Here is a 15,487-nt window from a genome sequence, read left to right on the forward strand (position 1 = left end):
TGCCAAGTAGTGCATTATTTAGACGACTTTTTGTTTGTGGGACAAGGTGGGTCAGATGGGTGTGTTCACCTGTTGGACACATTTCAGGTCCTGGCTAAATGACTGGGGGTACTCCAGTGGAAGAAAATACAGAGGACCCTTCCACTATGTTGACCTACCTGGGGATCGAGCTGGACACCAGGGAGTGCATTCTGCGACTCCCTCAGGATAAGCTTCTGGAGCTATTGAGATTGCTCAGGAAAGCTGTAAGAGCCAAAAAAAAAAAAAAATCCATGCTGCGAGACCTGCAGTCTATTCTGTGGCACTTGAACTTTGCCTGCATGGTTGTTGCCCTGGGGTGAGCATTTTGCGCCTGGATTGTGGTGGCAACAGTGGGCATAGCCAGGCTACACCATTACATACGAGTTAATAGAGAGATGAAGGAAGACTTGAAGGTGTGGGAACGTTTTTTGAGCCAATTTAATGGGGTGTCATTGTGGAGGAAGTAATGGTTATGACGGGGGGTGGGGGGTTAAAAATCCATTCGGATGCTTCAGGGGGTACAGGTTTTGGCCTGTTTTATCAAGGCAGGTGATGTGCCCAGAAATGACCTGCTATCTGGATGCAAATTGGGGCTGTGTGTGATATGACTTTCCTGGAATTCTTCCCCATTTTAGTTGCAACAGTTATTTGGGGACCGGAGCTGACTAAGTAAAGGGCATGTTTCTGGTGCGACAACATGGCAGTGGTACAAATTATTAATTGCCAAACGTGCAGATCACAGAGGATTATGAAGTTAGTGAGTTCTACAATGTTTAAACCTTAACATCTGTTTTTCTTCCAAGCACATGCCAGAGATGAATAATGGCATAGCAGACACCTTGTCTCGTTTTCAGTTTGACAGATTTTCTGAGCTTGCACCAGGAGCTAGCAACGAACCTGAGCAGATGCCACTGGCTCTATGGAGCCTCAGTATATGATGTTATCAGTGGCATGGAAATTCTTGGCTCCAGGCACACAGCTCAGCTATAAAGGAAGTTTAAGGAGTTCTTCCAATTTCAGGATCTGGAATGCTGGTCACAGATATTGCCCACTACAGAGGGGCAGAGGTTGCGATACCTGGTCATTGACAATCCAGCTGCTGACGTCCTTGATAATCCTGGCATAGTGCAAGGCACAATGGGTTATTTCGGGAGAATGGGGCTTCACATATTTGAGCTGCTATAAAAGAGGCTATTGGGCAATGTCTGGAACCCAACTGGGTTCGTGGGGGAGGCAGCCAAGCTAATTGCTGGCACCTCCTGGTGGCGGGTGTCCAGTGCAGGTACTCCATAGGGAAGGTATCCATTGACCAGATAAATAGCCTGCTAAAGCACTTAAAAGGAGGTGCGGGATAAGGGAACAGAACAGGGGAGGGAGGAGCCAACCCCTCCCCATTCTTATAGTCCACCTTAACCCTCCTACGAGGGGGTTGGACGGTAATGTCCAAGCCATGGATTGGCTGGGGAACCTGGATGGAATATGAAGGGGGTGGAAGCCCTAGGTAATGATTTGAATAAACATGGATTTGCCTTCACTGTGCACTTTATCTGCTGGGTAGTCCCAGACATCTAATAATAAAGTGGCAGCCTTATTAAAATCCATATCAAGTGTCTCCTGTCCTTCTCTCAGTATAGCCAAACAAAGTTAACTATTCCCACTCTGTTCATACATTATCTGAGACATTAGTCACCAAATGTAATATATAATATAATGTATATACTATAATACACAATGTAATAAGTTCATGACAAAATGATTTATCATGACAAATATTAAAAATACACAAAAATATTTAATTCACAATATCTTACTCTTTTTAATAAATATGTAAACAATACTCTAGATGATGTATGTAACAAGAAAATGTGTGTGTGTGTTACAAATATGGTAAGAATAAGATTCTGCCTTCCAAGTCTGATGAGTCCCTTCTCTGGCAGACCGCTTCATGTCCTCAGAGATGCTAAGGTCTCACAAGCTGTGCCTTGAGCTCTCCTCACATTTCTTTCATGTGCTGCTGATTTTTAGATTAAATATTGACAGATGAAGTTATAAAATTCATTATACACAGTCAGCTTTTCCAGCATTGTATTTATTAGTAGAAATAGGACACTTCTCCATAAACGTCCACATCTATGGGTTAATACAGCCTTGTGTTAGACCACCAAAACCTGCAGCTAAGTCCTTTGAGTTGCGGAGCAACCCCCAGAGATTTTCAGCACTGTCAACTCCTTTTGAATTTAATGTGAGTGGAGGGTACTCTGCATCCTTCAGGATTGGACCCATTCACATTCAGAATCTTGAAAATAGTCACAAGGACATTCAAGTTGTGATTAAGCAGTATACTGTTTGGTATAAAACAGAAGACATTTTGAATAAGGCTTATATATAAATGTTTCTAAAGTGGTAGCATCATGATGTATTCTCCATTTAAAAACATACACACAGAAAAGAACACTGCTCTCTAGACTGACCTAGACCAGATTGGGTATAAGCAAGGAGATATTTCACTTTCAAAAACAAAAGGCTCAAATGGGTAAAAAATCCGTTCTTACAATTTATGTATAAACTCAAATAACAAACAAACTGAAATCTGAAAGATGACCTGGTGACTTTCCAACTCAGCTGCAGAAGGTGAGATCATGCAAAAAGTCAGGAGCAAATGTACATTTCTTCCTGCCCAAAAAATTAGGATTGACAAAGCTGCACTAAAGCAGGATGAGAGATGACAAACTTGGTGCAGAGATAGTCTTTTTGTTCTGTGTTCGTAAAGTACCTAGTTCAATGGGGTCCTTGTGTATGATTAGGGCCCCTAGACACCACAGAAATACAAATAAATAATAATAAATGTATAAGAACTGCCTGTTTTCTAGTTCTGGTCAAAAATTTTCATCAGAACTGGAAAAAACAAAACAAAAACAAACAAAAAAAAACCAAGAAATGGAAAATAGCTTTTGTTGGGCTATACCAAAAGAAGGGCAGAAGACTCTTGATATGGATTTAATCAGACTGCAACTTTATTATTAGACATCTCAGACTACCTGGCAGATAAAAGTGTACAGTGCAGGTAACTCTATGTTTAGTCAAATGACTCCCTGCCATACCAATCATAGGAGCCCTGAACCCCCATTCAGTGCTTTAACCAGCACCTTCTTTTAAGTCCTTTACTAGGCAATTTATCTGGTCACTGGATGCCTTCCCTCTAGGAATACCTGGCCTGGACACATGCCCCACATTTACAAAATAAGTTGCGACATATTGCCTAACCACCTTTTCTCCTCACCAAAAAAAAGGTCCTCCCTCACACCCACTGTGAAGAAGGCGAAAAAACCCTACTCCACCGAAGCCAATATGCTGTGAGGGAAAATTTCTTCCCAGCCCCCCTATAAAGGAGCAACTAGCACAATGCCCACAGCAGATCCTAACCACACCTGACATTTGAACCTCTAGGGGAGGGAAGGTGGGTGCTGCCTTGCTTGCTGCTTGGAGAAAGGGTTTCCAACACCCAGGGCTTGCACCTTTAAAGCCTTCTGTCCCTTATATTCCTGGAGAAGAATCAGTGCTGCAAAGCTGACTGCCACCCACCTTTTTGCAGTAGTTTCTTACCTCCTTCTCCCACCACCATAAAGTACTGCTACTTTCCTTTGGGAAGCCCGGACAACGTTCCCCCTGCTACAGGTGTGGTGCGATCATTTTAACAACACAGAAAAATGTCTGAAAATGTCTGGGTTGCCATAAAATGTTAAGTTTTCATCAAGAAATCAGTCTCCCCCCACACCCCATTTTTGGCTTTTCAGTTTTGTGATACTTGGAAAAAAAATCAAGGAAATTTTTCTACAAGAACAAAATTGTTTTTCATCAAAAATGGTCACAGGAAAAAATAATTTCTCCAATCAGCTCTACTGTTAACATATAACACAAAGCAGAATGAGAATCCAACCACCGTCCCAGCTAACTGAAGGTATCACAAACTGAGTACTCATAGGGTGAATAGAATAAAGGAAGAAGTTCCTCAGGTGTCAGTCCACAGAGGTCTTTTCTTACACTCAGATGTCTGGAAGTGTGACAGAAAAAGTACACACACAACAAAATATATAAAAAACACATAACAAAGAATAGTTTTAAAAGCATCAACATGCCAGCAAATAGAATTTTCAGCTAATGCTCTTGGCACAGCAATAATACTCAGGAGGGGAATGAACTCCCACCAGAAATAAAGGATACTTATGCAATCTCATTTTGCTATGAATGGTAAAACCAGGCTACTTCAACAATGAAGTTGTTGTAAAAAAAGTCCAACAAGCAAAATAACAATTGTAAAAAGAATCATATAAATCATACAGCATACATGATCAAAAATAGTCACAGAATTCTAATACAAACCCATGGATGGGTGTGGGGAGAGGAAGTGAATTTTACCCAAGTGCTAAGAAGCTGTTGGACTCAATGCCTGGCACATAAATTGGCACAAATCCATTTAACATCCAATCATTCAGCCACAATGCTTCAATGACTTAGCAACATGATCTGAATACTGAACGCTTTAAAAATAATTTTGATGGGTGCCACAAAGCCATAGACCATACCAAAAAAGAAAATAAAAAAGCCTCTGAGACATGCACAAACCACAAACAGTGCATTTGCCTTGAAAGATAAATGCCCCTACAAAAATATTCTTTCAACAAAGCTTTGACCTGGGCAATGCCCCCTGGGCATAAACCTAAAATACAAGAGTCCATACTTTTACTGGTTGGACACTATTCTAACCATACTTCTAGTATCCACTTCATAAACACTATATGAATGTTCAGTGACTCAAAGAAAATGGTAGTACTATTTTATTTCTACCAATCACCCCTCAGCATGTCATAAACAGAAACAAATATTTGATTAGTTTTTGTTTATTTTGCTTTGATTATTTAGTAGAAAAAGTACAGTATCTTTTATTTATAGTTTAAGAGAAATTCTAGAGTTTGCATTATTCATGAGCAAAGAACAGAACCACCCCTCTCTGTGATTTATTAAAGTGGCAATCCTGGAGGTATTTTGGAAATACCTGCATACAATCTGTACCACAAGGGCAGAAGTGCTGTTATTTCTCACTGCTCAATACCTCTCTCTCCAAATACCTCATCTCCATTTGAAATTCCTCATTTGAAACATAGGCCAGGTTTAAAGCCACCCTCACAAAGCTCTAAACAATGTTGGCCAACTTCAGCCCGGCTGCAACTCTCTTGAAATGAATGGATTTGAACCTGTCTACATCACGTAGGGTGACCAGATGTCCCGATTTTATAGGGACAGTCCCGATTTTTGTGTCTTTTTTCTTATATAGCCTCCTATTACCCCCACCCCCATCCCAATTTTTCACATTTGCTGTCTGGTCACCCTACCACCAGGCCTGAACATGGTCCAGTGTGTTTTAATAATGAGAACACTAAGGGAAATTTGTTTCACTCTGGATTCCATGATATGTTCCAAAGAATGCTATTTGAATAAAACACTGAGGACACCATCATTTTGTCTAGTATAGTGCCCATCTGCTTCCATTTAAGAATTTCAGTCTACACAAAAACCCCACAATTCTTCTTTGTATTTAAAATAGGGCTACATTGTAAATATTCAGTGTAAACTTCATTGATTAGAAAAGGAAACTGCAGATGCCAGAAACAGGAGTATATTATTATTCTTAATGTCTTATATCTATGTGTCATTTCTCAACCCAGAAAATTCTAAAGAGCTTTACGAAATGATATATCATTAAAGAACCACTTCACAAACTGCTGAAATGCATCCACCTTTGGTAGTTGTTTATGAGTGCTCAGCAACATTGTACAACTGTTTAGAACAAGAAATAAAAAATAATCTACCCAGATGAAATTACATAGAGAATTTTAGGTAGGCAAAACACAAACAAATTTAGCCAGGATATAAAGGAAAAAGGATAACCTATTTTTCAGAGAAGAGTCATGGTACTATTGATGCCCATGAACCATCAGAACCCTATTTTTATATCTTGTCTCAAAGGTGGTATTTGTCAGTTCTGACTGGGAAGGAATTATGCCCCAACCTACTGAATTATCAAAATCACTTCCTGAAGCATCCAGATTTTCCTTGGATGTTTTCTGTTCAAGTGCTGACCAAATCAGACCTGACCGTGTTTACAGTGTGAGAACGGAGGAGATCACAGCCTGTCTTTAATATGGCTGCAGGCTTACTGAAAGATCTATCAATGCATTATTTTACAGACATATTCAGAACAAAGTTCCTCTCTTAATCCTATTTGCAATGTTCTCAACAGGTCACATTAAATCGTACAGGAAATCAATAAACAATATATTTCTATTCTAAAAAAAATGAAGGATAAGGGAAAACATTACAGAACTATTCTACAGTAGTTTGTTTATGACAGTGTAGCAACTGCAGATAACCCAAAATTCATCATATAGAAACATGGTTCAGTGCATAATCATTCCTTACTGAAATTAATCACATTGGAAACAAGAAGGAAATAATTCCTTTTAGAAGGCCAAGTGTTGTTTGTTATCCTCACACATATAGTCTCATTGAAGTCAGTGGAAATACTCATTTGAGTAAAGTGAACAGAATTTGGCCATGGCGCCAATAGTTTTCTAGAAATTAATAATTACAGTACACATATCTCACTTTGCAGTAGATCTTACTTTAGACTCAGAAGTTCAAGACACTGCTTCGGTGCCAGGTCATTAAAGCTGTAAATTCTGAAGCATAGGTGTATCACGATGTATGTTCTGTTAATTAAGTCCTTAAAGAAAGTGTGTTCCATAAATCACATCAAAAGTTATCCAACTAGATGGTATCTTCCCAATCTATATTTCTTCAAAATCCAAACTGTTTATTGTGTCTCCAAATCAGAAAGCTACTTGTGCAAGTGCTAGGGCCTGATCCAAAGCCCACCGAAATCAGTAGAAAGACTCCAATTAACTACTCTAGGCTGTAGATCAGGCCCATGGTGCTTCAGTGGAACTACTCACAGGCCGAACTACTCACATGCTTAAAGTTCACCATGTGCTTACATGTGCTGAGCAAGGGCTTATAAAAGTATATTTGTCTGTATATATTTGTTATTGTTTCTGTTTTACAAAACAATAGAAACTTTTCCAACAGAAAAGATAAAACACCTGTGATTTTTACTTGGCAATGTTTTTTTTCAGGGGGCAGTGTTAGTTTTGGCAGGGTTTTGGTTTTGGTAGGGGCAAGGATGGTGTCCCTAGCTTCTGTTCGCCAGAAGCTGGGAATGGGAGACGGGGATGGATCACTTGATGATTACCTGTCCTGTTCTGTTCATACCCTCTGGAGCACATGGCATTGGCCACTGTTGGAAGACAGGATACTGGGCTAGATGGACCTTTAGTCTGACCCAGTATGGCCAGTCTTATGTTTTTTTGTTGTCTTGGTTTTGTTTTGCTGAGTGTTAATTATTAAATCTATTTGAATATGTATTTTATTTTCAGTAAAATAAAGGAATTTTGAAATCACGTCTGTCAGCATAAATTGCTATCATCAATCAATGTATAAGCTATCTTATGCTCTTTTGGGTTGTACTGACTAACCTCCTATAGTTACTTTCACTGCACAAGTTAAGAGACAGATTCTGATCTGTTACACTGGTGTAAATCCAGAGAAGCTGGCCTGAGTTAATGAAGTTTTGAAGTCAGTGGAGTTACTTTGGACTCACACCAGCGTAACTGAAGTCAGATTCGAGTTCTAAGGAAGAAAAACAAGCATCTCAATCTCCTGTCTTACTTTTGAAGGTATCTGGTTTAAAAACAATTGTATTAATTAAAGTGACTAGAGAGTATTTAATAAATAATAATAATAATAATTTGTTTAAGACCAGTTCATAGTACTGGACATCTTTAAAAAAATAACATTGGGCTCATTTTGGTTACCAATGTAAGAAAACTATTCAAAATATCAATTTGTTGAAGTGAAGCATTATCTTGAAACTAGCCGTCGTGAGATTACTGAAGTACTACCAAATAGCGTTCTAAATGCTGAACTTGTAATTGGAAATTATTCTGAGTTAAAATTTAGCCACTGAAAATTCAATTATTTATCAACAGGCTAGAGGATAGAGTTGTGGGATTTTTTTTTTTTTTTTTTTTAGATTTAGCTATCATAATTGATCAAATCTAAAATGTTTGATATTAATAAGATACTTTTAAGATGACAGGCATAATTTTAGTCTCTAAGCCTTAAATGTGCCTTCAAAAATCTTGAACTACTGCAATTTAATAGAATATCCACATTTTTCTTGCCAAGCCACTTCACTTTGTGACCTTCAAAATCATTAAATTGACCCAGTCCAATAATTATAATTTGTAATATGGGCAACCCTAGGATATGCTTCATTAACCAATTACCCTAATTTTATAAAATAAATAAATGTTAAAAAATCAAAAATGTCCTTTAAGATGAGATGGGACAGATCCTTATCTGGAATAATTTGGAATAGTTCCATGCCTAATATCTGGATATAAAGGACTATCTGAATTCCATAACTGAGTGAAATATGTGTCCTCATTTCTCATACTGTACCTTACAATGCAGGTACAACAGCATAATTAGCCACAAATTGTAATTTAAACAAAAGTATAAGTCATAATTTTCTAAAATGTCGTCATTTTAATAACTTGACCTTTCTGAATGGGAATCTGTGGCATCAGCTGAATGTAAATATCCTTCAATAATTTAAGAAAACCATGTACAAACATAATACAATCATCAGGGCTGGACAACCTCTGCAGAAAGGTCACAAAAAAGGCAAATAAATATAGTGTTCAAGTTCCAAGGTCTTTTTTAAAAAAGCAGGAAGTGCATTTTCTCCTGCAAAACATTTATAATTTGGTCATTTCTCTATGTTAACACTCATAAAGCATGATAAAAGTATTATTAAATAAACAAACAACTCCCACTAGAAAACAAAACAAAAACATTAATTCAAACTCTTAGGAAGAATCAGTACTTTCTCTCTAGTGCTTTATTCTATAAAAGAGCACCTGGGAGTTCCTCTCCATTTTTTCCACTTCATAGTGCTGTTGCAAACTAACTAAAATTCCTCCACTCTCCAAATGTTTATTTGGATGTTTGTAAGAAACATTCAGTTTCTTCACCATCCATCTTCAGGTGACACTTCAGAAACAACCCTTTCCTTGGTAAAAGATCATTCTGTTGTAGCTTCCAGGTATCCTTGTATCCACCCAAAATACGACTCTTCCATCAGTTGGTGAACAGTAGACCCTCAGACATTCCGGGTTGGCTGCAGTGCACTTCCTTTTGGGGGAGATGAGGGTAGGAGTGTATTTTTATTTTGTTGCTGATGTTTTATAAATGTGTAACTGGGAGAGAAAGGAGATTTTCTAGGTACCAGAAGGTCCCCAAAACCTTGACCCAACCAGACGTTGATATCTGGGGTAAAATCCTGGCCCTACTGAAGTCAATGACACAATTCCCATTGACTTTAGTAGAGCCAGTATTTCATCCCTGCAATCTCACTCAAAAACAGACTGTGTGACACACCTGGCCTCTATTTTGAGAGATGTTCGTGATTGATGAATAAACCCTTATTAGGACTTCCTGGAAGGAAACACTGCATGTGGCTAGCAGGAAGCACAGCAGCAGAACAGATTAACATCTAAGAGGTGAGAACTAAAAACATGCTTCTTTCCCCATATTACATCAGAGAAGGATGAAACTTCAAGCACAGGACATGACAGGGAAAACCATTTGATAAGCATACAAATGCATCTCTTACCACAGCATCATCGTGTGTGTTTAAAATAACTGAAATTCGACTGTAGCAGTTTTTGTATTCCAACTTAATAAAAGGGAAGGATTATAGTGTGGCAACTCAGAGAAAAGTCTCCTACCCATACCAGTAAAATTTTGAACATTGACATCTTGAATGGTAGCTGCTTCATTCACTATCAACCAGTGTCCCTAGTTACTAGTAAAGATTGAGTAAACCTACTCTCTTTTGTTTGAATATTTCCACATCTGTTAAAAGATCAATTTATATATAGCCAAGAATTGTTGGGGGTATTTTTGGTTTTTGGTGGTGTCCCCCCGCCCCGTACTAATTTAATGTGGGCCTTTCCACACTGGAGGATTGTCTAAGCATCTATGAGAGGTTACAAAAAATATATCTTTTTTAGTTGCAGTTTAATGACATTGCCAGTGAAAAAGAACTTGCTTCTCTGTGATGAAAGTTAGGAGTGGGAGTATTTGGCCTCGTTAGCTAATTATGACATTGATAAGCACTTAAGTTAGTCAGTTTTTCACTTCTGTCATTTGCTTACAGTCAGCTGCTTAGTTTCAAAACGTTTTGACTGCTTAAAAGGGAATACATCACCATTTCCTTTCCCCAATCTAACAGCACTTCCCAATGAAATAGTTTCAATCATGCTTCATAAAATCCACTGCAACTATATTGCTGGAAACATAAATCCTCGAGCTAGGTTTTTAGTATTTCCAAAGCAAATGATGCCAGTGATTGTTGACTGGCTTATTTTTGTACCCAGCCTCCTTCTCTATTAAAAAAATATAATGTACATATGATTCAGGTTGGTTTTTTTAAATACTTGTGCTGGTGATGTGAATGTCCTTGCTACTGCATCCCCAAATACTCAGACTCAGTAGAAAAAAATCCCAAGTGTTTACAGAGCAGCCTTTCAGATTGTGAAAGGCATTTCAAAAAATCCTTCAGTTTTTGTCATTTCCTTTGAGTAAACTTTTATCTATACATTCCTTGCCCAGACAATGTTTATTTTTCAGAAATGCTGATTTTTTTCTCCTGTACCAACCTAAATAGAGAGATTTTCATTACACAGATACTCCTCTCACTCCCATTCACCATTTATTGCAGCCGATTGAGGTTGTTTGTTCCTTCCACATCTAGTCAGTCTCATTCTCCCTAATTTTCTAATACAATTCCCTTGCTCTACAAAAATAGTGGTTTTCTGTTGACAATGACACCAGATACTATATTATATATGTACCAAACACACACACACACATACCTCTCTCATTTGTCATTGTTAAAACTCTTGTTCAGTCTCCCTTAATGGTATTTGTAAATTTCACCCCACTGCGTAACTCCTGGCATTTGCAATGCTAGATTTCAAGGCTATGTAATCCTTTCCAAGAGCAGCTAGAGAATAATCACAATTTGCAAACTTGCTTTCTTCCATTCGCCGCCTTCCAGGCACTACAAACACCACCTATATACCCTCTACACCTAGCTGGGTCAATGCAAATTCTGAGGGATGCTTCCCCCACCCCTGTGTATGGCTATGGTGAAAATCCTCCAGACTGTTACTGAATTGTTAATTGCAATAGCTCCAGAGCTCACTCAGAGATAGTGAAAGCACAGAGGCATTTCTGCATAGCTCGAGAGCATCTGATGGCTCTTTGCTACTTACCACTTCTTAAACAAAATGTCTAGTGTGCCAGGAGCTTTAATCGTAACTGCCATTAAGTGGGGATTTGCAGTGCTCTACAGCCCCAATGCCTTTTTTAAAAAAAGGTGCAACAGTTCGCACAGGCACTTTACAAGCTAGTGTATAAAATCTCTCTGCTGTAGATAGTCATTCCTAACGCTTCCTGGTCTGTGTGTGCGTGCTGCTAATCTGCATCTGATTGTGTCACTTCAGCTCCTATGGAGGCGGGGGAGAGGGGAAGAAGAAGAGGGGGAAATGAAAGGCTTCACATCCAAAATGTCAAGCTGTGCTTGAAGAATGATAGAAGACAGACTGGTTTCAGACTCTCACTCTCTTTTCTTAATACAGCCAGATACTAAGAGGTACAATCACCTGAATGGAGCTCTACCACCCCCTGCTGGCAGAAAAAGCAATGGAGGGGAAAACTGTCTGGAGCACCAGCTCCTACACCATCCCTTGACTGATTTTTTTTTAAATCCCCCCCCCCCCCAAAAAAAAAAAGAATTGCATGCGATACACATACACACAATCATTTTTCACCAGGTCCTTGACTTTAGTGTGGTGATTCCAGATATAATTTGTAGATCCTTGTACAAAGGAATAGGGGGGAAGGAAGAGACTGGTGTACCAATCTAGTTCAGTTTTAAATTAACACCAAAAACTTGTCTGAACAGTTTGAAATAGTGTAATTAGTTTACACAAATGGGCACAGTCAATGTGTCACAACCACAAGCACAACCCCTCTTCACCAGTCCCCCTTGACCTTCTCGCTCCCTAAAAGTAGCATAAATCCTGAAATAAATGTATAGGTAACACAGAAAATAACAAATCTATATCTTAGGGACAATTGCTGTAGGATGTGTATACTTGTACTAAGGAAAATTAAAGCAAACAGTACATACAGGTGTAATCTTAGTATATTTCACTTCTCTCCAAACACCTTCGTTTTTAGCATTATTTTATTTTAAATGTTATACACACACCCCTATATCCAGAGATATATTCACATATTCAACTCACTGTCACAGATACCCTGCTTTACTGATCACAACAATTCACCTTCACTTTGCAACAGACTGAAATGAACCATTCTCAGCCACTTTTTATTACAGAAGGAGAAAGAACTTGACAGGGAGGCTTCAAGTATTACTTCTCACGGACAACGGAGTGCAGGGGAGAGCACAAAATCTTTTTTCCTAAAAATAAAGCCCACGTTGGCTGCACACAAAATAGCAGACCTGTATTTCAAAACATGCCTCGGTTTGAGGGGTTTTTTAACTGACACAAACTCTTGCCAAAAAAAAAAAAAAAAAAGCAAACAAACCACACACACACACAAACACACACACACCCCACCAACCCCAAACACATTAATTATTAGAAAAAAAATTAAGAAAAAAAAGACAAGATCCCAAGCAAAGCAGCTAAGTACAGTTAGCATCTTCCAGCTCTTTTTCTTTTCTTTTCCATCTAAATGACTTATTTTTTTCCTTGCAGACATTTTATAAGAAATAACAAAACACAACTTTGGGGGGGTGGAGAGGTTAAACAGGCTTCCTCCCCCCGATGGCCTTTGGAGTGAGACATTTGCTTATTTTTGGTTACTGTAATTAGGGCGCATTCTGGTGTGCAGGGTAGCTAGGAAATGCAAGAAAAGCCCCGCTCCTACCTTGCCCGCAACTGAGGAGCAATCCGAGCAGGTAGAGAGAGAGGCGGCTCATGTTCAGGAGCTCACGCTGGTGGACAGTTCCCAAGTTAGAGGTGCCGAGCACAGGAAAACCCAGCCACCGCTGCCCGCCGCCGCTCCCGGCTCGCGCGCACAGCCCGGGCAGCGCCGCTCGCCAAGTGACTGCCAGCGCCGCTCCGCGCCGCACTATATCAGGGAGGCGGCGGAGGAGGCGGTGGGGAGGCAGCGGGGGAGGGAGGTAAGTATCGTGTATCCCTCCGCGCGTGCTCTCTCTCCCCCTCCCCCCCCACACAGAGGCGCGGGGATTCCTCCGCCGCTCAGCCCGCGGCTGCTGCTGCTGCCGCCGCTGCCGAGCTCCCTTCCCCGCCCGGCCCCGGGGGCTGGTGCATCCCGGCGGGAGGGAGGCGCCCCCCGGCATCCGTCCGGCCTCTCCCATGCACCCCAGGGGAGCAGCTGCGGCTGGGCCGAGGAAGCTACCTGGGGGTTGCACGGGGCGTGGGGGCGGCGAGGTTGCGCCTCGCTCCCGGGGCTGCCAGCGCCGGGGGCGTTGCCGGCAAGGGGCGCAGGGCTGGGCGGCAGCGGGGGCGCTCGGCGGGGAGCCCCCTATTCGCCGGCCGGGCAGGTGAGCAGCGCTGGGGTTGCAGCTCGCTCGTGGCTCGCAGCCGGAGCTCGCCTTTGCAGGAGGGCTTGTGCCTGTCACCTGCCGGATTCGGGCCAACGTGCGTTGGGCAGGGTGCGTGGGGTGGGGGTGGCGGAGGTGGGTGCATTTGGTCTTTCATTCGTGGGACAGGCATAGGTGCTGCTGCCGTGGGTGTGCCGCCCCACCCCTGGCTTGAAGTGGTTCCCATCATATACAGGGTTTGCGGTTTGGGACGATGGCTCTCAGCACCCTTGCTTTACAAATTGTTCTAGCACCCCTGGGGGCAGGTGAGAAGGCCTTTGCATGAGGATTGTCTCCCCCCCCCCCCCCCCACGCGCACACACACCCTGTTGTGAGCATAATGCTGTGGTTTATCTTGCTCTTGTCAGCCTTTCTGTGTGTGTTACAATATTCTAATATCGGGCAATGAGACATATGGGAGCCTCATTTATGTTTTTAAAATGTCACAGATCTTTACACTTATTCATTTATTTGTCTAGGAAATTTCCTGTTTTGACTTTTTATTAACCAAAAAAAAGGGGGGGCGCTCTACGATTTGTAGGAGTTTATTTTGAAACCATTCTGCACTAAAGCATACGGCTTGCACTCTACGTTTCCTGATACTATGGTCAGTACAGTCTTGTTACAGACCTTGCTCTATAAAGAGTCCACTTTTTTTAAAAAAAAAAGGAGAAAAAACAGGAATTTTTAACCAGCATGACTTTGAAAAGGTAAAATCCATCCTGTTCTTTATTGAACTTTGGTCTCAGGAGCCTCATGAATGAACTTATCACCTTACTCCCTCTCTGATACATGCTGGGAGATAGAAGCAGATTTATTTTGACAGAAAGCTGTGATATGTAATTAACAAAAGACTACTCCAGTTTAACACTTCCATAATATTTGAGATCCTTTTCCCTCCAGCCTTTATTTGGGGATGGGGATGGAGATGGGGATGGGGGGGGGGGACTGTTTATAGAAAACTAACCTAAAGTAACATGATAAATATCTTCAGCCTGACACTTGCTGGGAAATATTCATAAAAAATTGGAGCTACAGGAAAGGAAGATTATACCATTAGCTAAACCTTGCTGGACACAACAAGAAATATAATACAGCTGAACGGTTGCCTTTAGTGGATGACATTTAGAATCCTCAGAAATATATTCAGATAATATTAATAGAGAAATAAGTGAGACACTTGTGGTCAGTGGTTAATCTTTACTACATACATCAAATATGTAATTATTCCAAGGATATGCTAGGCCACCCTGTTCTTAAGGGGAAAAGTTTTTGGAGCATACATTTCAAAATGAAAAAGAAGCAGCTTCTTGCACAATGAAAATGAGCTTGGTGACTGCCATTCTGTATGAAGTATTACTGAAACCGATATATGGCAGGTTCAGCAGTCTTTGACTTCAGTAGGCTAAGGGTCTAATCCAAGCCTAAAAGGGAAGACTCCAATTGATTCCAATGGACTTGGGCCCTCATTTAGGAAAGCACTTCAGCATATGCTAAATCCATACTTATGTGCCTTCCTGAATAGGAAGGTTTTTCTGAAACATGGTCTTCATGCCTAGCTAGAAAACTTTGAGAAGAAGGGGGGTGGGGGGAGTTACTGCACAAGACAAGAACCCCTTTGCGTTAAGCAGATTGGATTCG

At 40.7% G+C, this 15,487-nt stretch overlaps 1 protein-coding gene and 1 long non-coding RNA gene across 6 annotated transcripts in view; one reads left to right on the forward strand and one right to left on the reverse strand.

Annotated features, from left to right (window-relative positions):
• NCAM2 (neural cell adhesion molecule 2) overlaps positions 1 to 13,332 on the reverse strand; it is a 557,227-nt gene extending 543,895 nt beyond the window's left edge. For all 5 annotated transcript variants that reach the window (XR_012161242.1, XM_073363287.1, XM_073363298.1 and 2 more), the window contains exon 1: positions 13,168 to 13,332. Coding sequence is in view for 4 of the 5 variants with exons in the window: in XM_073363287.1 (XP_073219388.1) it covers positions 13,168 to 13,219 (52 nt within the window). In the remaining variant the exon portion in view is untranslated. The remainder of the gene's footprint in view (positions 1 to 13,167) is intronic.
• Positions 13,333 to 13,649: 317 nt separating this feature from the next.
• Positions 13,650 to 15,487, forward strand: part of LOC140894810 (uncharacterized) — a 73,358-nt gene continuing 71,520 nt past the window's right edge. Inside the window, exon 1 of the long non-coding RNA XR_012153948.1 lies at positions 13,650 to 13,807. This is a non-coding gene — a long non-coding RNA (uncharacterized lncRNA). The remainder of the gene's footprint in view (positions 13,808 to 15,487) is intronic.

Source organism: Lepidochelys kempii, chromosome 1 (assembly GCF_965140265.1).
Source record: "Lepidochelys kempii isolate rLepKem1 chromosome 1, rLepKem1.hap2, whole genome shotgun sequence".
Classification (NCBI taxonomy): domain Eukaryota; kingdom Metazoa; phylum Chordata; order Testudines; family Cheloniidae; genus Lepidochelys; species Lepidochelys kempii.